We start from the raw sequence: 21,228 nt of genomic DNA on the forward strand, positions 1-21,228 counted from the left end.
AGTGGCCTGGCCTGAGGAGACAAACCCAGGAACCTCCATCTGCAAAGAGGCTCCTGAACACCACAGGCAGACAGAGGGGGAGGGCTGATTCCTATTCTGCATCCCGGAGGAGGAGCCATTGTCTTGGGCTGGTGGCGAGGAGAGAGTTGGACCCGGTCCTCTCACTCAGCCTCAGGCTCCGTTAACAGTGCACTGAGCAGGCCTGCAGGGCAGCAGCTGACCATAAGAGAGGGACAGGGGGGTGGGAGGCACTCTTCCTGTGTTATGGGGCCGAAGAATTCATGAGGTGGTGGGTCGCATAGCCTTTCTTAAAAAGGAAATGTCCAACGCTGAGTCCTAGAATCCAGGGCTGTGACCCTCTTTGGCAAAAAGGTTTCTCCTTATGCAATGAAAGTGAGCATCTTTGTTGGTGTTTCTGGATGGGCGTGAGCCCTGAACCCAGTGACAGGTATCCTTAGATGAGAAAAGTAGAGTGTTTGAGATACAGATGTGTGGGAGGGAAGGACTGAGCCACCATATCGGGCTCTCTGCCATATATATGTACACATATGCATTATGTATATGTGTAAACACACACGTATACATGTGTATATGTAAATATGCATGCCCCGTGTGTATGTGTGTGTGTGACTGTGTGTGTCTGTGTGTGATGTATGAGAAGGCCTGAAATTGATGTTGTCTTTCTTGATCCATAGCTATTTTATTTACAGAGACAGAGTCTCTTGATGAACCCAAGTTCACCAATTGGCTAGTCTAGCTAGACAGCTTGTATTGCCCTCCTGGATGTGGGCTGACAGGCTCTTACTTGTGTGCTGGTTGGTTTCCGTCAGCTCGACACAAACCTAGACGTAACCCGGGAGGAGGGGACCTCCATCAGATTGGTCTGTAGCCATGCCTGTGGGGCATTTTAAACTTGTCGACTGGCATAGGAGGGCTCAGCCCACTGTGGGCAGTGCTGTCCCCAGGCAGGCAGGCCTGGGCAACATAGGGAGAGTAGCTGGGTGAGCCACTAAGCAGTGCTGCCCACGGACTCTACTTCAGTTCCCGCTCTGACCTCTTCCGGTGATTGTCCTAGTCAGGGTGCCTATTGCTGGGTTGTCACGCCACGACCTAAAGCAAGTTGGGGAGGAAAGGGTTTACTTGGCTTATATCACTGAGGGAAGTCAGGGTAGGAACTCAAACAGGCTGATACAGAAGTGATGCTCACTGGCTTGCTCCCCATGGCTTGCTCAGCCTGCTTTCTTACAGAACCCAGGACCGCCAGCCCAGGGACAGCACCACCCACAATGAACTGAGCCCTCCCCCACCAACCACTAATTAAGAAAATCTCCAGGCTTGCCTACAGCTTGATCTTATGGAGGCATTGTCTCTGCTGAGGTTCCCTCCTCTCAGATGACTTTAATTTGTGTCAAGTTGACATAAAACCAGCCAACAGAGTGATGGATTGCTACCTGGAAGTATGAGACGAGATGACCCCTTTTCTTCCCTGTGTTATGTTGGTCAGCGTTTCATCATAGCAATAGAAAGCAGGCTAGAAGAACACGGGGTCTGGGGATTCGAACTCTGCTCCTCGGCTGTGTGGCAAGTGCGTCACTTACTGAGCCAGCTCCCCAGCTGCACCGTATTTTAAGTTCCTTTAAAAACATTTGTTTTATTTTTAATTATGTGTGTATGTGTGCGGGTATGTACACAGGCAGACGCAAGTGCCCACAAAGTCCAGAAGAGGCTTCAGGTTCCTTTCAGCTAGAGTTACAGAGGGTTGTGCAATGCCTGACGTGGGCACTGGGAACGGAACTCGGGTCCTCCGCAAGAGCAGCTGGCGCTCTAACCCCTGGGCTATTTTTCAGCAGAGAGCCAAGTGCCATGGCTCTGGCTCCAGTTCCAGAGAGCCTCGAGGTAGTTCCTGTGGTCAGTGCTACACTCCCCATTCTACGTGTGTGTCCATCCTTTTGTGGAGTGTACGGGCTCTGCCTAAATCAGCTGGATGCCCAGGACTGAGTGGGAGTGGACAGGGACACACAGCCTTGGCCTCCGAGCAGTCCCAGAACCCTTGGTGCAGCTTCTCAATGTCTCCACCGCTTCTCTGCTGGGAGGGCATACCCAGCCTTGCTAGCATTAAAAGAATTACAGGGAAGGACTGGTTTCCAGCTAAAAGATCCATGTCGACAAAGTGCAGCCTGGTCTTCGCCTTCCCCGTGCATGTTCACGGGCGGGACACTGTGGTTTCACCAACATCTGGACAGCAGCAGGAGCCGAGGGCCCTGGATGGTTCGGGAAAAGCAGCCTGTCCCAGCCTGCTTCTTTCTGTTTCTCCTCCATGCCCCACTTCCCACCTGGATCAGCCCAAGAGGGTGGCTGCTCCAACCAATGAGACAACAGCCAGACTACGCTGCAAACTGTGGGTGTGCTGGGTGAAGAAGCACAATTAATAAAAACTCAGGGGCTGATGTTGGAGTTCAGCCTGCAGGTCCAAAACGCAAAGCAGCCAGCCACTGGCTCTTACTTCAACCTCAGTCCAAAATGACGATGCTGCCTCCAGGAATCTCAGAATGAAACTGTCTGAGATCTGTCTCCTCCTGTTTTATATTCCTCTCTAGGGCTGGAATTAAAGGTGTGCTCAACCCTGTTTCTATGGCAACTAGTGTGGCTACTGGGATTAAAGGTGTGTGTTCTCACTGCCTGTTAGTAAGGCTGATCAGTGGGGCTGTTTTACTCTCTGATCTTCAGGCAAACTTTATTTATTAAAATACAACTGAAGCCAGGCAGTGGTGGCATGCATCTTTAATCTCAGCACTCGGGAGGCAGAGGCAGGTGGATCTCTGTGAGTTCGAGGCCAGCCTGGTCTACAAGAGCTAGTTCCAGGACAGGATCCAAAGCTACAAAGAAATCCTGTCTCGAAAAACAAACAAAACAAAACAAAAAAAATGTCAGTCATCACATCCAGCTAAATTCACCTTTAAAATTAATCTTATGTTTGAAAATATTTATTTATTTTTATTTCATGTATGTGAGTGTTTGTTGCATGTATGTATGGGCACCACGTGTGTGTATAGAAGAGGTCACTGGCTCCCCCCACACACAAATGGAGTTATAGATGACTGTGAGCCACCAGTAGGTGATGGGAGCCCTGGGTCTCTACAAAAGCAGCCAGCGCTGAGCCACCTGTTCAGCTTCCTTAAAAAAATTTAAATGTTTTTCTTTATTTTCAAGATTGTGACATAATTGCATCATTTCCCCCCTTCCTTCTAAATCCTCCCATACACCCCCCTTTTGGCTTTTTCAATCCATGATGTTTTTGTTTTTGTTTGTTTGTTTGATTTTGGCTTTTCGAGACAAGGTTTCTCTCTGTAGCCCTGGCTGTCCTGGAACTCACTCTGTAGAGTCCAGGCTGGCCTCGAACTCTCAGAGAACCCCCTGCTTCTACCTCCCGAGTGCTGGGGTTAAAGTTGTGTACCACCACCAACCGCTGTCTTTTTTTTTCTTGTCAATTGTTATACACATATATGTACACACAGGATCCTACATATAGCCTGCTCAGTCCGTGTAATGTCACTTGTATGTGTGTGTCTAGGCCTGACCACTTGCACACGTGTTTGCAGGCTGACCACTTGGTCCTGAGTTACTGATTGCTGTGGTCTTCTCTGGTGGGGACTGTTTCTCCCACTCTCATCATTCACTAGAGCTCCTGCAGATCTCTGCACAGGGCTGAGCCTCTGGAGCCTTCCGTGTCCACGCTGGCGTGTCTATGGATGTCCTTGTTCAGCTTGTGTTTAGGCAGCCACGTTGGTGAGCCTTTGTGGGTGGAGCTTCAGACATTACTAGGAGATACAATCTTACAGCCAAAAAACCTTTTTTTAAAAAAGATACTGTGTTTTCCATATACATAAAAGTAGCATATGCTCATGGTAGAAATAACTTGTAAAAGTGCATACAGCTTGTATGTTGAGACATAAAGGGATGGTGCAGTCTGTCTTCATGTGTATTTTTCTTGTGCTTTCTCTTATTGTTAAATGAGCTCCCTAGGTACAATACCTTAAGAGTAGAAACTTATATGTGCTGTGATAAAATAACCTTATATTTGTATCAATATACAAAAATCCATACCAATGTAAATGATTTGAGATTAATAGTTGTCTTTTTATTCTATATTTCTATATTATTCCCCATTTTATCTTTTTAGATAGGGATCCCTGAATCTAACCCCCTTTGCTTAGTTTTTCCCTGACCATGACCAATAACAACTTGTGATCAACCCTCCTAAATGATGACAAACACCTGTAACCCACCAAATGCCCAAAAACCATTAACCCCACCTCTTAGGAATGTGAGTATCATGATCTCTAGACTGCTTCCTGCTGTCGTGGGTGATGACATCTTTAGAGAATCCTGAGAAAATTGAGATAGCGGTCAAGCCCTGGCGGGCTAGCTGTATCATTTGTTGTCCAGTCTCTGTGTGATGGGAAGGTGCAGGCTTATCTGAAGTCCAGTCTGTGAGGCTGGACCATCTCGGTTAGTAGCGTTTAAGCTGTTCGTTTCTTTGTGTAACAGCCCTAGTTGTCCTGAAACTAAGCTGTAGAGCAGGCTGGCCTCAGACTCATAGAGATCCTCCTGCCTCTGCCTGGCTCTGGATGCAAAATTTTGAAGAAACTTCAACAGAGGTGTTTTGAGAGGCTGGATTACCTGGCTGCTTGTCTTCATTGGTGTCTGGTTCTTTTTTTTTCCTGAACAAACACAAACATTTAAAGGTAGCACATACATCTTTATTAACACAAGTATGGAATGCGCAGGGTGCACATCTGTCAAAGATGATTTTTTATTCTCTGTTTGAGCAGGCCAAAGGCATCTGTCAACTTTATAAATCCTTTTGGACTGCATAACCAAGCTGTGATGTAAATCTCTATCCAGGCCATATGAAAGGATGGTGTGTAATAATAAGTCATGAGGATTCTGCAGCCAACACGATTTATCATGTCTCATCCGGTATCAGAGCTGTTCTCATGTCGAGAAATAAGCTTCTACACACCTGTCCTACAGTCTTCCTTGCCTTTTCCCACCATGTCTGTAGCCAGGATTCCAGGAGGTTTCCCCTGGTCAAATCTATCTCCATTAACTTTGAAGGAATCCATAGCTTTTCATTTCCTGTAGAACCAAAAGCACAGCTCTCCTCCAACACAACACATTGTCTGGCTTCCATTCTGAAGCCAAGGCATCTCTAAAGTATCTAGGCTGGCTTAATTCAGCAGTCCCTTCCACAACCAGTGTCTCTCAGCAGCTGTTGTTTGCTGTTCACTAGCATATAAGAGATTCAAAATTAGCAAAGAACCATATAAGTTCCAAACTCCCTGTGTTATAATATTTCCCAGCCTTATATGGTTTTTTTTTAGATATTACTTCTTGCCAAATGTTTGGGTACCATATATGTAGACAGAAGTTTTCTGTCCCTCCTGGTCCCATAGTCATTCAGTGCCAAAGAAACATGCAGAGGCTTATATGAATTATAAACTGTTTGGCTTATTAGTTCAGGCTTATTATTAACTAGCTCTTACAAATTAAATTAACCCATAATTTTAATTTTGATTAGCCATGTGGCTTGGTACCGTTTCTCAATGCAGCATTTTCATCTTGCTTCCTCAGTGTCTGCCTGGGTGGTGGCTGCAGACTGAGCCTTTCCCAGAATTCTCCTAGTCTTGCCTATACTTCCTGCCTTACTACTGGCCAATCAGCATTTTATAAAGCCAGTACAAGTGACAAATCTTTACAGGGTACAAGGGCATTATCCCACCACACACAAGACCACTCCCAGTGTGCCTCTCTGCCTCCTGCTTTCAGAGCAAGATGTGAGTTCTCAGGTGTTTCTGCTGTCAAACCCTTTCTCCACGGCCATGGACCCAGTTATGTAGTGATATTTCATTTGCATTTTAATAAATAAAGCTTGTCTGAGGTCAGAGAGTAAAACAGCCACACTGATCAGCCTTACAGACCAGGCAGTGGTGACAAGCACCTTTAATCCCAGTAGCCACACTAGTTTGCCATAGAAACCTGGAGGTAGTGGTGCACGCCTTTAATCCCAGCCCTAGAGAGGAATATAAGACAGGAGGAGACAGCTCTCACACAGTCTCATTCTGAGATTCCTAGAGGCAGGATCGCCATTTCAGACCGAGAGAGAGGTAAGAGCCAGTGACTGGCTGTTTTGTTTTTCTGACTTTCAGGTCAAACCGCAATATCTGTCTCTGGGTTTTTATTAATTGTGCAAATGCCCCTTTTTTAAATAGGTGGCCTTGGTCGTGGTATTTTATCACAGTGATAGAAAACTGAGACACGACGGCACTCACAACACACATATAAAATGAAAATAAATATATCCTTAAAATAAGAATTCATAAGGGCCAGGAAGGGTGGAGGCAAGAATGTCAGGAATTCAGAGTTTTCGAGATTATTCTTGGCTACACTGTAGGTTCTTCTTGTCTGGGTTACATGAGGCCCTATCTTAAAAGAAAACCCACCCCACCCATTCCATTCTGAAGAAGAAGAGGAGGAGGAGAGGGAAAGTAGGAAGAAGAAAAACTTGAGGGAACATTTTCCTTTTTTTTTTTCTTTTTGTCTGCCTGCAGTGGAGGCAGGGAACAGCCTTGACCAGAGGTCAGCCTTGCTGGTACCTTCATCTGGACTTCCTGCCCTCTAGAATCCTGAGGGATGAATTTTTCTTGTCTACAGGACCCATCTGGGGTGTGTTGTACACATTACCACCTTGGCTTCTGTGGTTGTGCGATCACAAACGTCTTGTTCTCCCCAAGTGCGAAGAGGATATGAAATGCTCCATTTTAGCCAAGAGGAGGGGAGAGAGAGAGAGAGAGAGAGAGAGAGAGAGAGAGAGAGAGAGAGAGAGAGAGAGAGAGAGAGGCATGCTGTCCTCGGACACGGTCATTCCCAGCTGAAATCAGTGCAGTCTTGATCACATGCACGGGAGCAGTGCAGCTTCCTGGGCACCTGGATTCTACAGTGAGAATTCCATTGCATCTCAGGTTCTACTTGGTGACAAGGTTTCTGCTGCCCATCAGGGACAAGGAAAGGGGAATTGGGTCATCTGGGGTCTCTGTGATGTGTGTCTCTCTTTACCAAATGCTGGTCTTCTGTGATGAGTGTCTCTGTTTTCTTGAAGTCCAGCTCTGTCACATTCTTTGCAAGGGTCTCCCCTTCCCAGGGGCACTGGTCTCTGCCTTCAGAATAGAATAGTGTCAGACAAGTGTCTGTAATGTCTGTGAGGCCACAGCCACAGCCTCCAGATCTTTTTTTAAAAAAATGTATTTAGATTTATTCCTTTTGTTTTTGTCTTTCTTTCTTTCTTTCTTTTTTTTTTATCTTTTTCTTGAGAGACAGGCTTTCTCTGTGTAGTCCTGGCTGTCCTGGAACTCACTCTGTAGATCAGGCTGGCCTTGAACTCAGAAATCCACCTGCCTTTGCTCTCCTGAGTGCTGGGATTAAAGACCACCATGCCTGCCCCTTATTCATTTTGTGTGTGTGTGTGCATGCGTGTGTGTGTGTGTGTGGTCTATGTCTGACATGTGGAGGATCCAGTGGAGGTCAGAAGGGAGTGTCAGATCCCTGTGAGCTGCTATGTGGCCCTGGGAACCCACCCTGGATCCTCTGCAGTAGCAGAGGGTGCCATCTCTCTAACCTGCCCCCTCCCCTGACCTTTCTGGTTCTTTCCTCTTCCACCTCTTTCTCAGAAAGAGAAAGGCCTTTCTTTTGTGGAATTTACTTTTCTTCTTCCTTCTTCCTTCCTTCCTTCCTTCCTTTCTTCTTTCTTTCTTTCTTTCTTTCTTTCTTTCTTTCTTTCTTTCTTTCTTTTTTCTATTTTTGGTTTTCGAGACAGGGTTTCTCTGTGGTTTTGGAGCCTGTCCTGGAACTAGCTTTTGTAGACCAGGCTGGTCTCGAACTCACAGAGATCCGCCTGCCTCTGCCTCCCGAGTGCTGGGATTAAAGGCGTGCGCCACCACCTCCCGGCTCTTCTTTCTTTTTTTGAAGGCTGCCTCATTTCATCACAGCCTGGCTTTACCTGCTCTAGGTACGGGAGGGTGACCTTGGCCTTGCGATCCTCCTGCCGCCCCTTCTCAAGCTGTGTGTGGACAGGTGTATGTCACCATATCTGACTTCACAGAGCTTTATTGCCAGAACTCTTCTTTATCTGAGAGCAATTCACCAACCACCCGAGCATACGCCTATGAGGAGAACACGTACATAATCTAAATTTAAAAAGCATTACTTCCTGTGACCTCTGGTGTTCGGTGGTTAAAAACCCATTTTCCCACCCAGTGATTCACGAATTCATTAGCTGTTGGAACCTGCAGAAGTGCATTGCAATTCCGACGGAGGTTTATCAGACAGAAAAATGAAGTTGCTCGCATCTCTCCGGGAGGGCACTGGCCGTGATTGCTTAAAGGGTTCCTTTGTCATGGGAGATTCTTGCCTCAAGAGTCCAGAGCCAGAGCCATCCCACGGTTTCTGTTTTGTGGTGTAAGCAGGGAGGAAGCTGTGGCACCCTGTTTCACATCTGGACAGGGGAAGTGCCCAGGCTTTGAACTTTCCCCTAGAGAAAGGCCAGGAGCCACGAGGTGATGTCAGTGAGAAGAATCCAGAAACTACAGGCGCTTGCTTTGAGTCTGAACCTTGACCTCAGTAGGGCAGTGTGCTGTACCCCTCGGCTGGGCGAGGACCAGGTTCATCTTGCGCTCCTGTCCTCCTATCTCATGGGGGTGGGTGAGTGACCTGGAATCAGAAGGGGACGGTGTCTGCCACTGCCCCCACAGTCAGTTCCAGATATGCAACTCCGATGGCCCCAATGTAGACGATCGGACTGGACCCAATTTCTACCTGTCTATGCTGGTGTAGAGATGGGGATGCTGTGGTCAATTCCGTGCGTGGAGAGGCAGAACACCTGCGGTGAGCACACAAATAGTCCAATCTCAGGGTAACAAGTAACAGAGGTGATTCCCATGGTCAAGCATAACAGGTGGGGCCGTCAAACTGGACAGCAAGGCACGCTCGTATTGCAAATGCACAGACCCAGGTGCACGACTTTCTTTACCAGGATCTACTTCCGCCGCCAGACCCTGGGGGTGTTTCCAGAGTGCATTCTGGAACGTTGAAATCCCGAGGGTCTGTGCGCTAGTGCGTGGTGACCAGCGTGTGTGGCTAGAATGTGTTGTACTCAACCTGTAAGATCGCTTGTACTAGGTGCCAGTATCTAGCACGCTTCGCGTGTATTTCCGTGCCCAGCGTTTTCGCAGGATAGGGAGGTGTGTGCCGTGGTGTGAGCCATGAAGTGTGGTGCGCGGGATTCTTGCACAGTGTCTATTTCCACCTTGCTCCTACTCTGGGCTCAGCTCACTTCGAATGCAATGGTCCAGCCCCAGGCGCGGGAACAGGCCGCGGGTTACCATGGCAACAGATGCTCCTCCAACCCAGCACCACCGAGAGCTGCAGCGGCTAGGCATGGGGAGGGGGCTGCGCATCCAGACTGGCGACATGGGGGAGGGGAGCCGAGTACCCGGAACCGGGATAAACGGGGTGTCCCAGACACGTTCATGGGAATCGTTCTCCAGCCCCGATGCTAAGAGCTATTATGATTGTGTGTGTGTGTGTGTGTGTGTGTGTGTGTGTGTGTGTGTATGATGGGGCAAGGTTCCTGGTGTCCGTCTTTCTGGCCATGCATTTGTCAATTAACCGTGTCTCAAGGAGCTCTGTATCTCAACACAAGCTGACCCGTAGGGTTTAGGAACCTGAAGATCATCCTCCTGGAACCCGGACAGAACAGGAAACAGAAGCTGATCGGGGGTGATTCTGAGCCGCTCGCTCACCGGTTCGTGGACCGACTCAACTCCATCTCGGTAGCACTTCTGGGAGGAATGGCCAGGTCTCACCGGGATCAAACACAGAGATTCCTGTCTTTATTTCGTTCAAAGTAGGAAAGTCGGGTGATACTAATTTTCACCCACGCATCCATCCATTCATTTCAGACTGGTGTCCTGGCCGGCAGAGTGAGAAGTACATGGACACACAGATTCCCAGGCCCACCCACACGTGAATTCAAAGGCGTGGGCGCGAGCAGTGTGCTCCCGCGTTTGCAACCCGTGTTGCTCAAATCTCATATCTACTAATCCGGGCATCCTAGGTGCTAAGTATGAAGAAGCAGATATTTCCCTGAGGGGATTCTGGGCGAGGCCTGGGCCTCAGCATCCGGGTTCTATTCTCTAAACCACCGCATTCGCTCGGGAGCACCCTGCCGACATCCCGGAGGCTGGGTCTGAGCAATCAGAAGCTGCCTTAGCTGAGGTTGCCCACTGCAGAAGCTGCTTGGGAAAAGCTTTTCTGGAGTTGAGGAGCCCAGGAGCGCCACCTCCTGGTGTCATCCGGCATTATGGAATCAACTCTAAATAGAGGCAGGGCCTCTTGACAAAGGGGGCATCTGTGTCCCGCACGGACCACCCAAGTGGGTCCCAGGATGTTTCCTATGCTGCTTCCGGTTGACCAAGGCCAGTGAAAGGGTGGCATGTTTCTGCCACTGCCCAACCATGTCCCTGTGGCTGCGGGATGCGGGGGCATGGCTTTGTTTCCGTGCGTGGGGTTTGTGCAGAGTCTGAGCTGGGCTGGTGACAGGTGGAACTTCGCGCAGAGACTCTCCACGCAGTGATTCTCCACGCAGTGATTCTCCACGCAGTGTTTGGGAATATTTTGACAGCCTGTGGCAGCCAGGATAGCCCAGGGAAACTGAGCATCTTGGTGGCAGCCCGGGGCCACGTTTGGATGCTGGCTCAGGGGAGGCCAAGCGCCTCCCTGCAGAGCTTCCAAAAGAGAAGCCAGGCAGGACCCCTCCTTGACTCCCTTGTGCCCACCTGCTCTGTTATGCAGTCAACAGCTTATTTTAAATTTACCCCCTTTTTTCCTACTTAAATTTATTTATTATGAGGCCTGATGTGGCACACTTTTAATCCCACCACTTGGGGAGGCAGAAGGTAGGTGGATCTCTATGAATTCCAGGGCAGCCAGGGCTACACAGTGAGACCCTGTCTCTAATTAATTAATTTATTTAGTGTACATCTGTGTGTGCCCTTGCACTTGTGTGTGCACTTGCACGTGGAAACCAGAGGCTAGCATCAGATGTCTTTCTTCATTGTTTTTCAACTTAGTTTTATGTTTTTGACAGCCCTGGCTGTCCTGGAACTCACACCCTCTTCGACCAGGCTTGCCGCAAACTCCACCTCCTGAGTGCTGGCGTTAAAGATGTGTGCTTTCTCTCCTGCCTCCTGCTTTGCTTTTTAAATTACATCTTTGTTGTGCGTGTGCTCCAGATTGCTACAGTGCTCAGGTGGGGGTCGGAAGGCAGCTTCCAGGGGTTCATTCTCCTTCCACTATGTGGCTTCTGGATATTAAACTCAGGTCATCAGGTTTGGTGGCAGCAGGGACCCTTCCTCAGTGAGCCACCAAACCCTTCACCTTATTTTTTTTCCTGGAACAAGGTTAGTGTTTGGTTACAGACATGCACCGCTCCACCTATTTTTTTTTGTTTTTTGTTGTTGTTTTATTGTTGTTGTTGTTTGTTTTTGTCTTGTTTTGGTTCAGTCCTGGAGATCCAGTCTCAGATACTTAGGCTTGGGAAGCAGGCAGGCACCCACTGAGCCATCTCCCTAGCCCCTTAAGTTTATTTTAAAAGGGAACGGTAAATAATATGCATAAGTAAATTGTCAAAGGTGACGCTAACTAGGAATTCCACTCAGGAGAAATGGTTGTAGCGCCATCAGATGTGGCCATGTTCCAGGTGGAGCCGGGATCCCTTTCCTGCAAAGGGAAGATGCTTGACTCAGGAGAGCCAGCCAGAAAGCCTGCTTCACAAACAAGTGAGCTTGAAGGGGATGGAGGGGTAGAGACTTCGTATCTGTCATCCAGTCTCTAAGGAACCGTGTTTGTGGATTCCAACTTTAACCGCCATGACTGCTATGAGGCTTTATTGCTTGTTTAGGACAGGGTCTTGCTTTGCAAACAAGGCTGGTTTCAAACTTGTCACCCTCCTGCCTCAGCCTCCTGAGAGCTAGCATTACAGGCACGGGCTGCCTTTCTGGGTTGCAATCCCTGATTTTACAGATGAGGGAGTTTGGAGCAAAGGGAATTGGCTACTTGCCCAGGACCGAGGAGCTGGTAAAGGAGTTGACTGTGTTCTGAGTGATTCCAGATGTACCTCAACCCTGTTTCCCACAGGGGAAGCTCAGCTCTCCAGGGAGGAACCGTCAGGTCCTCTAGTATCAGGAGTAAGAAATGGGGGTGTCAGTCAAGTCTACCTGATCTCCAACCAGCCAGGGCAGGCTCCCAGGGGCTGAGTCTAGATACATGCACTGGCAGTGGGTGTGGGTTAGTCTTCTCCAGAACACTTGTGATGTGGCGTCATGAGTCTAAGTGACTCTTGGGCTGGTCAGGACTTAGTTCTGGGCTTCAAGGCAGGGAGCTCTAGAGGGTGGGTCAGGCCAGGTCCCAGGTGCAGAAGTCAAGCACAGAAGCAGAAGACGGGCGAGGGGGGACAGTCCTCTGCCCCTCAGTCTGTCATCTGAGGTGTGTATCTGGCATAGTCACAGTGGGAGGGAGGGAGTTGGGCCTGTCCGTCACAGCCCCTCTGCAGTACGATGGTGACAATCCCCTGTCGACGTCATAGTGAGTACTGTCTTAGGTACCAGTGTGTGGTGCTGTCTTCCCTTGGGCAGTGGTCAGTTCTTACCCTCACATGCGGGAAGCCAGGCCTATGGGAGCGCATTTGTTGGGGGCCAGGCTTGGGACATGTTTGACTACTCAAACCCATGCCGCCCGGACACAGCTCTCAATATGGAGAATGAATAGGTCTCCTGCTGCAGAGGTCTCTCGCTGCAGGGCCTGGCCACCCAGCCCTGCACCCGGAGCCAGTCACCCTGACTGTGTTTGCGCTTCCCACCTTGTATGTTTTTGCTGAGCGCTGTGGCCCACGGACAACACTAGCTCCCTGTCAGCTCACAAAGGGCCTCCTCATTCCTTTTCCTCTCTTAGTGCAGAGCCCCCACCCTTGTGCCAGGACGGGCCTGGGCCGCCAAAGGGGCCTACCTCGCAGCAAGAATGAGCTGCTTCTGTTGTGTTTGGCTACTACTGTCTTGAGGACTTAGCTATTTATGACACACCCTTTGGGGTCCCTCTCCCCATGTTGGCTCCTGCCACTGTTCTGGGTGTCAGTAGCAGTTCTTGCGCCCTTTTCCCAGGGTGATTTGCTGGGCAGCGCCCTCTTGTGGCAGATCAGAAGCCCAAAACTGCAGATGCCCTGGGGAGATCAGGACTCTCACCGGAAGAGCAGAGCCCCAGAGACCAGAGCGCCCTCCCTGCCCTGTCCAGGCTCAGTGCTGCAGGGCTCCAGCATGCCCCCATGTGGCCACTGGGGACAGGGCTGCTTCCAGGGGAGGGCGGGGTTGAGGACAGGTACTGGCAATTGGTTTAGAGGGGTTAACCTGGGTAGGGGGTTAACCTGGGTAGGGGGTCTTATCGTCAGCACTCGTGAGTTGACACCACGAGGGGAGTGGGGGTAGGCTTTGGTAAGCTGGGAAGGCTGAGTCCATGCCTACCTAGTCCAAAGTTTGACAGCCTGCTTGCAACCAAGAGTCAGCTTCTAGAAGCTTCTTGGAAAAACAGGTCTGGGGAGGAGATGAAGCAGAGATTGAGGTCAGAGGGAACCGAACCCATTGTGACTCTCAACTGGATCTTGGAGAATATAGGCAAATACACGTGGGGTGTTTGAGGGGGATGGCTATGGAGGCTCTGGACTAGGGGAGTCCAATCTGTGGCCCCGTGAGCGTCATGCACCCAGAATAGTAATGAATCCTGCTCAACCCAGAATCATAGCTATACTCAAAATGTGAGATTTGTCTTCGATTTTTTTCCTTGGGTAACTTGACTACATGTGAACCCGCTGTGTTGTGATGTTAAAAGTTTGGTCTGGACCCACTTCTGCTGGAGGGTGAGTGGGAAGGGACCGCTTCTCCGGGCCTGGCTGTGGAGTGCACACAGCTCAGGATGGAAAGGAACTGTGGCCTCCTGTTCTTTGGGCAGACTCTCCAGAGGCAGTGGACGGCTCCTTTCCCTGTGGCAAATGTGTGGGTGGAACCTTTGAAGAACTGGCCTGTGGGCAGGGATCGCGGTGTTTAGGTCTGTGATGAGTCTGCACTCAAGCTGCCAGCGCTTCCCTGAAGTGGCCTTGTGTTGAGTGGCCGCGTGGGAGAATTTACACTGCAAGAATGGGCAGGCACTGCGCATCCGAACCTTTGCTTCTCTCTTTTTATCTAAAGAGTGGTTTTGCAGACACGCTGCATGACCATCTGCTAAGGGGAAAAGTCCTCTGTGAACGCGAAATGCCTAATCTGTCTTGCTTCGGCCTCCTTGCCTGAGAGTTTGAGTATTGATGTCTGTGGTGCCCACTCTGTGGCATGCCAAAGAACAAGGCCATGAGCGTGTTCTGCAGATTCTGGTGCGGTGGAGTGTCACCACCTCCCTGCCTCTGTGGGGACCAGAACCTCCGGAAGCAGGTTTGGAAATGCTGACATGTAGACTTAGCTCTGTAACGAGTGCCCTGGGCTCTGACTGCAACATCTTTCTTTACCTCTAAGAGGGATCTGGGTGCAAAGATCTTTGGGGTCACTTCTAGGTCCAGCATCCTAACCCCCCTCCCACCTGTATACTGGCCATGTCTTCTCAGTGAGAGGCTGGTCTCCATCTCTCCTCGTTTTTGCCCTCTGGCAAGGGACTCTAATCTGGTCCCGTGGTCTGATGGGCTGCCACTCTCCTGATGAGCCTTACGTGTGAACTGCCAGCCCACGCCACACTGGGTATCAGGCTCCTGGGTACACAGTGTTGCCCTGTTATGGCTTCAAGTCGATGCCTCACAGGCATGGAGGATGAATGTGGATCAAAACCTGAGTCCCTTGGCCGTCCCCAGCCTCTTTGCATTGAGGGTGCCTCTGCCCACTACGATACCCGAACCTCAGGCCGCCCTTCATCTGTCTTTTCCTATCCCCCGCACCCAGGATCTGCCTCCATCCGGAATGCCCAGTCTCCTGAAGTTGTCCTCAGCTTGTCATCCTTAGATCACCTCTACCCTTGCCTGCTTCAGTGTCTTGCCTGTCCCTGGACTGAGTGTCTTGCCTGGCCCTGGAGTGAGTGTCTGGCCAGGCCTTGGATTAAATGTCTTGCCTGGCCCTGGAGTGAGTGTCTTGCCTGGCCCTGGACTGAGTGTCTTGCCTGGGCCTGGACTGAGTGTCTTGCCAGGCCTTGGATTAAATGTCTTGCCTGGCCCTGGACTGACTCTCTTGCCTGGGCCTGGACTGGTGTCTTGCCTGGGCCTGGACTGACTGTCTTGCCTGGCCTGGATTAAATGTCTTGCCTGGCCCTGGACTGAGTGTCTTGTCTGGCTCCTGGATTGAGTGTCTTGCCTGGCCCTGGACTGGTGTCTTGCCTGGGCCTGGACTGACCTAACCTCCTCACTGGTTTTGTGCTTCTGTTCCAGATCAGAGCCCCACTCCACCCACTGTGGCCTCCCTTAGGTGCTCCACCTTGCACACACCCTCCCTTGCACGTAGGCATCTTGCACACACATCCTTCCCACCCACTGGTTCCTCTCACGTTCAGGATCTTGCTAAGCCCTGAGTCCCTGGGACTCCCTGCTCCGTCTTGTACTGGGCACGGCTATCTCTCAGCCTCTCATCCCAGTCCACCCCAACCCCCAGAGCAGTCCTCACCTGCCTCTGCCTGAGGCCATCCTCTTTCTGCCATCCTCCCCAAGGGCACTGGCGTGGGCTGGATGAACACAGTCGCTTCTTGTGCCCCGAAGTTACAAACACCAGAGTTAGGACCACTTTTCCTTTCCTTTCTTTTTTCTTTCTTTTCTGTGGTTCTTAGGATGAGCCCAGGCCCCTGTGCATGTGGCCAGGGGCTCTACCCCATAGCCCCAGCCTGGACTGTCATGTTCACTGTGTGCCCCTGAGCCCCAGTCCCACCAGCCTGGCATGGATTAGACTCCTGTTTTGTGTTTCTAGAAGTTAATGGTTTTCTTCTGCTCTGGCCAAGGGTTGTGACTGCATGGGACGGGGAAACAGGGTGATCTTGTCACTTGTGGTGCTGGGATGTCCTCAGAGTGAGGCTGGCTCCCTGGGCGTTCTTCTCAAGCCAGCTCTGTGTGAGGGCGAGGTCCTCTCCACTGCAGCTCTGGGTGGTGGCAGGAAGGAGTAGCTGACTTTGGGTGGAGGCATCTGGAGGGTGATGCGGACGGGATCTGGTGGCCTGTCTGCTTTGTAGAGATGTCCTCCAAGCCTGTGCTGAAGGGATCTCAATAGTAGTTCTCTGACTTCCAGGCTGGAGGGGGTCACTAGCATGGCGGAATAATCCAGAATCTGCATTCTGTACTATACTAGAGTGGGGAGTGGGTGAAGTTGGGGAGAGGAAGGGCAGAGGGCAGGGAGGTGTCCTTCAGACTGAGAAGTAGGAAGCAGAGTCTTGGCTTCATCCTTTGAGCCTCCTCGGCCTTCTGGGCCTCTGAACTTGACTGAGTGGGGGTGTTATGTATTGGCCAGAACCATCAGGATCCCCAGCAACATCATCATCAAGCGGAGCCCACCACTGAGTGGGAGAGCGGACCCTGGAAAGACAGAAGGCTCGGTGAGAGATGGAGAGGATTGTATCTCAACTCCATGGGCTTCTGGAGGACCAGGGGCCCCAGCTGTCTCCACAAACCCCCAGGTTTCTCTCAACAACCCCCTTGGGGTGTGTATGGTGGCCCGGTTATGGGCTTGCAAGCTCACAGGTGTGCCTATGCCAGCACAGGCCCCAGAGGAGGGGTGTCCCTGCCTCACCTGATTGAAGCATGGGTTGCAGGGTGCCAGGATGCCCATCATTGGGCTCGGGAACAATGCCAAGCAGCTGACACATGAGCTCGTACACATGGATGCTCTCAAAGGGCTCCACCTCCAGGCCTGCCTTGAAGCTGGGACCCACAGCCCGGAAGATGGTCTTCATATCCATGTTTTGGTTGTCGAAACCATGCTCACCCTTGTTGAACTGGACGTTCACTCTCTGCAGGGAGGACCAAGGATTCTGGGTCATGAGTGGGGACCACGCTGTCCCCAGTACCTCCTCAATCTTTTCCTGCTCCCCCATGGGTTGGCCCCTGTGTGGGTGGATGACCTCAGGGAAAGTTGGCCCCTAGATTCCTATGAGTTCTGGGACCCGAAAGATGAAGTCTCACTGCATAACTGTGGACCACGTGAAGACCCTATGACACTGAGTGGGGTAGAGATGTTAGCCTGCGTCCATGGTTCGGGGTGTGCCCATTTGTGCTGCATCTAGGATTCCCTCTCTGGTATGGGCTCTGTTTTCTGTCCTTTCCCCCATGATCCATGCCACCCTTGAGCCTGGGCTTCTCACACTTACCTGAAGCCTGCGCATGTATACACACACACATACACACACACAACACATACTCCTGTTGCATAGTGCTGAGTGTGCCCCATGGGTGGCTGACACCCACTAGGGGGTAGATAGAATCAGGGTGCCACCCACAAGCTGTGCACTGACCCCATGGATGACGTAGCCAAGGTCACTGTACATGAGCAGGGATGTGATCCTCGAGTTGTTGGCATAGTGGAAGCTCTTGGGGAAATCTTCCTTCTTGTACACGTGCAGCCTGGGGTGGGCATCCTTGAGGACGTTGTACACCTTCTCCAGCATCCCTTCCTTGGGGATCAGCATCCCATTGGGCCCGTAGTCTAAGAGCTCGAACTCGATGTCCTTGAAGGTGAAGTTGGGGAACTTGTGGAACTCCACCAAGTCGCTGGCTTTCTGGTTGACTGTCGTCATGCCATGGTCTGATGTGATGATCAGGTTGAGGTTGTCTGAGAGGCTGTGGCGCTTGATGCTGTCCCGGAGGTAGCCCACAGTCCTGTCAACCTGTTCCACTATGTCCTTCCTCTCCTGGGACTCAGGGCCGTATTTGTGGCCAGTGGAGTCTGGCTCCCCGAAATAGAGAGTGACTAGGGCTACATCCTCCTCTGTGAACCACTTCATCACGGTGTCCACATTTTCCCTCCACTCCGTCTCGTTTTTGTAATTGTGGAAGATTCCTTCCTTCCGGCTCATGGTCACGGCCTCTCCTTGGTAGGTGACATTCCCTCCAGGGTAGAAGAAGGAGCCAGTTTTTAAGCCCTGCAGGGTGAAGTAGTGTAAGCTTCATGACTTCTGTCTTGTCTTTCCCCTCTCCAGTGCCTGCCTGATTCTCTGCGCTCCCTCATCCACTTTTGCCTGCTGCCTTGAGGCCTTTTGCTTCCTGAAGTGTACCTTATCTCACAGATCCGGGGCAGGGACAGTTCTTCTAGAGGACAAGCACCCATTGTCATCAAGTCCTAACTGAGACTGTAGATGGGAAACGTCCCCATATGCCATGCCCTTCAGCATCCTCGCCGCAAGCCTCTGCTGTCTCGTGGCCTCCATTCATTGTCTTCTCCTCCGTCCACTTTGTCCCTACCACCTGCTCACCCACCTTCCCATAAATCCTTGCTGCCCATTCTGTCTGTCAGTCCAACCCCTGTTAACATGGGTCCAAGGTTCCTGTTCAGTTTCTCCTCCCCCGCTCCCTCATTTTTTCCTCTCCTTATCAGGGGAGGTTGAGTTCTCACTTTCATTTTTGGCTCTGGAGCTGGAGGAGCGAGTGCCACAGGACAGGAAGCATCACTTGGGTGGAAGGCAGTGGGTTGTTCCTGCCTACCAGGAAACCCTCCCTTTGGCATCATCGACTAGAAGCCTCCCCTGAAGAATCCCCTGGGGCAATGCGAATTGGGGCCACTCTCATCTCACAGTGCACCCCGCCTGTTTAATCTTTGGCCCTTTCGCATGCAGATGCCCAGTGGTGGGATGGAAACAGATCAAGACTCTTGGCTCAGCACTTTCTTATTGAGTCAGTTAGCAACCCAGAGTCAATGTGATCCTCCTCTCCCATGCCAAAGGGCCTGAGGGCGAGACCTGCCTCCCCCTCCTCCACCCCTCCACCCCTCCTCTCCCTTCTCCATTCTCTCCTTTATCCCTCCTCCCTTTTCTTCTTCCTTCCCTCCTTCCTCCCCTTTCCTCCTCCTTTCTTCTCTCCTTCCTTCTTTCCCTCCCCCCTCCTCTTCTTCCTTCTTTCCCTCCCCCCTCCTCTCCTTCCTTCCTTGAGAGGGTCTTGCACAGCCCAGACTGGCCTCAGACTCTCTGTGAAGCCAAGGACAACCTTGTCTTCAGATCCTCCTGCAGGTGTACACCACCACACCTGGCTTTCTGCAGGGCTGAGGCCAGAACCCAGAGCTTCCTGCACGCAGGGCAAGCCCTCTGCCATCCCAGGTACACCCTTTGTCCTGGTCTCCCTGGAGACCGTAGCTGAGCCTGGGATCATTGAGCAGCTTCCTATGCTGGAAGGCAGGATGCCTGTGCCTGCTGTGGATTCCCCATGACCATGGCCTCAGTTTCCCCGTGGGCGGGCCATCTTACCTGCCTCTGGGCTGTGATCCAGATGGGTATGCTGCCGTTGTCCCACCAGTTCGTGATACCCAGCGTGGTGTGGTAGGGCCACCTCACCTTGGTGGTGGTGTTGTAGAACATGTTGTGAACCACCCCATGGTTCTCAATGTATTTGCCTGGGAGGGGAAGCAGAGGGCAGGACGTGTGTGTGGAGCAAGCCTGGGGAAGGCTCGTGAGCCCACAGTCGCCTGAAAGCCCTATGGCGTACCAAGCCCTGGGACACCAGAGAAGACTTCTCAAGGGCCCCTGTGTGGGCTCTGGATCCTGCTGGAGGTCCCCTCCTCAGAGCAATGACCTCTCGCTTTTGACCAGGGTGCCTCCCATTTGCCCCCCCCCCCCCCATGTCTCAGGCTCTTTCGATTCCCAATCCCCGTCCTGAGGCTGGCACTCACCAGTGACCAGTGTAAAGTGGCAGGGACTGGTCAGGGTGACAAAGGCGGGTGTCATGTATTGTGCCTTTACCCCTTCCTGAGCCATGGCGTCCAGGTTAGGGGTGTCCACATCTTGGTCGTAGTTCCAGCGGAAGCCATCAAAGGACACGAGGAGTAACTTGTGTGGCTTTTGGAGAGGCGCCCCAGTCCCACAAGCCAGGATAGCCAGAGCCACAGTGAGGAGGACGGCTGTGTGTTCCATGATGGGCTCTCAGGTGAATAGGCACACAGACAGCTTAAGCCAGGAGTGGAGCAAAGTCCCAGGGTCAGTCAGGCCTCTTATCCTGTGCATCTCCAGAGATGGGATGTCACCAGTCTAGACTTTGCACATGAGGGCTGTGTGAGCCTGGCATGGCCTCTATCTCTAATGGAGTCCCCAGTTCCTCCTCCCTCTGCCTTCATCCTCCAGTGTCCTTCTCATGGAGGAGGGGGCCCCACGTCTCAGAGGAACTGCCCTCCACCCTGGTCTTCACAGCAGCTCCAGGCTCCTCCAGTCTCAGAAGATGCCCAGCTAGGGTAGAGTGGGCGGGCCTCTGTCTTAGGTTTCTACCGCTGCGAAGAGATGCCATGCCATGAAAACTCTGATAAAGGAAAACATTTAGTTGGGACTGACTTACAATTCAGAGGTTTAGTCCATTATCGCCATGGCAGAAAGCTTGGGGACACACAGGCAGACGTGGTGCTGGAGAGGGGCTGAGAGTTCTCCATCTGGATCAGCAGGCACTGGGAAGAGAGAGGGAGCCACTGGGCCTGACCTGAGCTTCTGAAACCTCAAAGCCCACCCCCAGTGACACACTTCCTCCTACAGGAAGGCCAGACCTTCAACAATGCCATTCCCTATGAGCCTACGGGGTGGGGGCCATTTTCATTCAGACCAGACCTGGGTCTGCTCTATCTGCTCTTTGCCTCCAGCAATGGCACAGACGTCAGGGATCTGCTCTTGTGACCAGACCTTCAGCTCAGTCATCAGGTGTGAGGCTGGAGGAGCAGGGCCCTGCGTTACTCTGGGCGTGGCATTCACAGCACACTGTCCTGGGTGCAGGGGGCATTTGCTGAGCACACAGGAGCTCAGGCACACTTCTCCTTTTCTTCTGAGGACACTCTTGGTGCTCTGAGACTTGATCCCAGGAACCTTTGGTCTGGGGCTGGGTAGAGCAGACACCAGCATGAGTGACAGTTGTCCTGGGCAACCAAATCAGAC

At 51.5% G+C, this 21,228-nt stretch overlaps 1 protein-coding gene across 1 annotated transcript; it reads right to left on the minus strand.

The window, feature by feature from the left end:
* Nucleotides 1-16,610: 16,610 nt before the first annotated feature.
* Enpp7 (ectonucleotide pyrophosphatase/phosphodiesterase 7) lies at nucleotides 16,611-20,229 on the minus strand. Its single transcript, XM_075990173.1, has 5 exons — nucleotides 19,989-20,229; nucleotides 19,567-19,712; nucleotides 17,626-18,252; nucleotides 16,905-17,124; nucleotides 16,611-16,690 (listed from the first exon to the last, which is right to left on the minus strand). The coding sequence occupies exons 1-5, from the start codon at nucleotides 20,227-20,229 to the stop codon at nucleotides 16,611-16,613; spliced, it is 1,314 nt and encodes a 437-aa protein (XP_075846288.1).
* Between the last annotated feature and the right edge of the window lie 999 nt (nucleotides 20,230-21,228).

Source organism: Microtus pennsylvanicus, chromosome 11 (genome assembly GCF_037038515.1).
Source record: "Microtus pennsylvanicus isolate mMicPen1 chromosome 11, mMicPen1.hap1, whole genome shotgun sequence".
Classification (NCBI taxonomy): domain Eukaryota; kingdom Metazoa; phylum Chordata; class Mammalia; order Rodentia; family Cricetidae; genus Microtus; species Microtus pennsylvanicus.

Excerpts from the sequence above, each read along its gene's own strand:
- Enpp7 (XM_075990173.1), bottom strand. The coding sequence starts at position 20,229 with ATGGAACACACAGCCGTCCTCCTCACTGTGGCTCTGGCTATCCTGGCT. Across the intron at positions 19,713-19,988 it reads CCACTTTACACTGGTCACTG|GCAAATACATTGAGAACCAT; the intron begins GTGAGTGCCAGC and ends TTCCCCTCCCAG. Across the intron at positions 17,125-17,625 it reads TTGGCTACGTCATCCATGGG|AGAGTGAACGTCCAGTTCAA; the intron begins GTCAGTGCACAG and ends TCCTCCCTGCAG.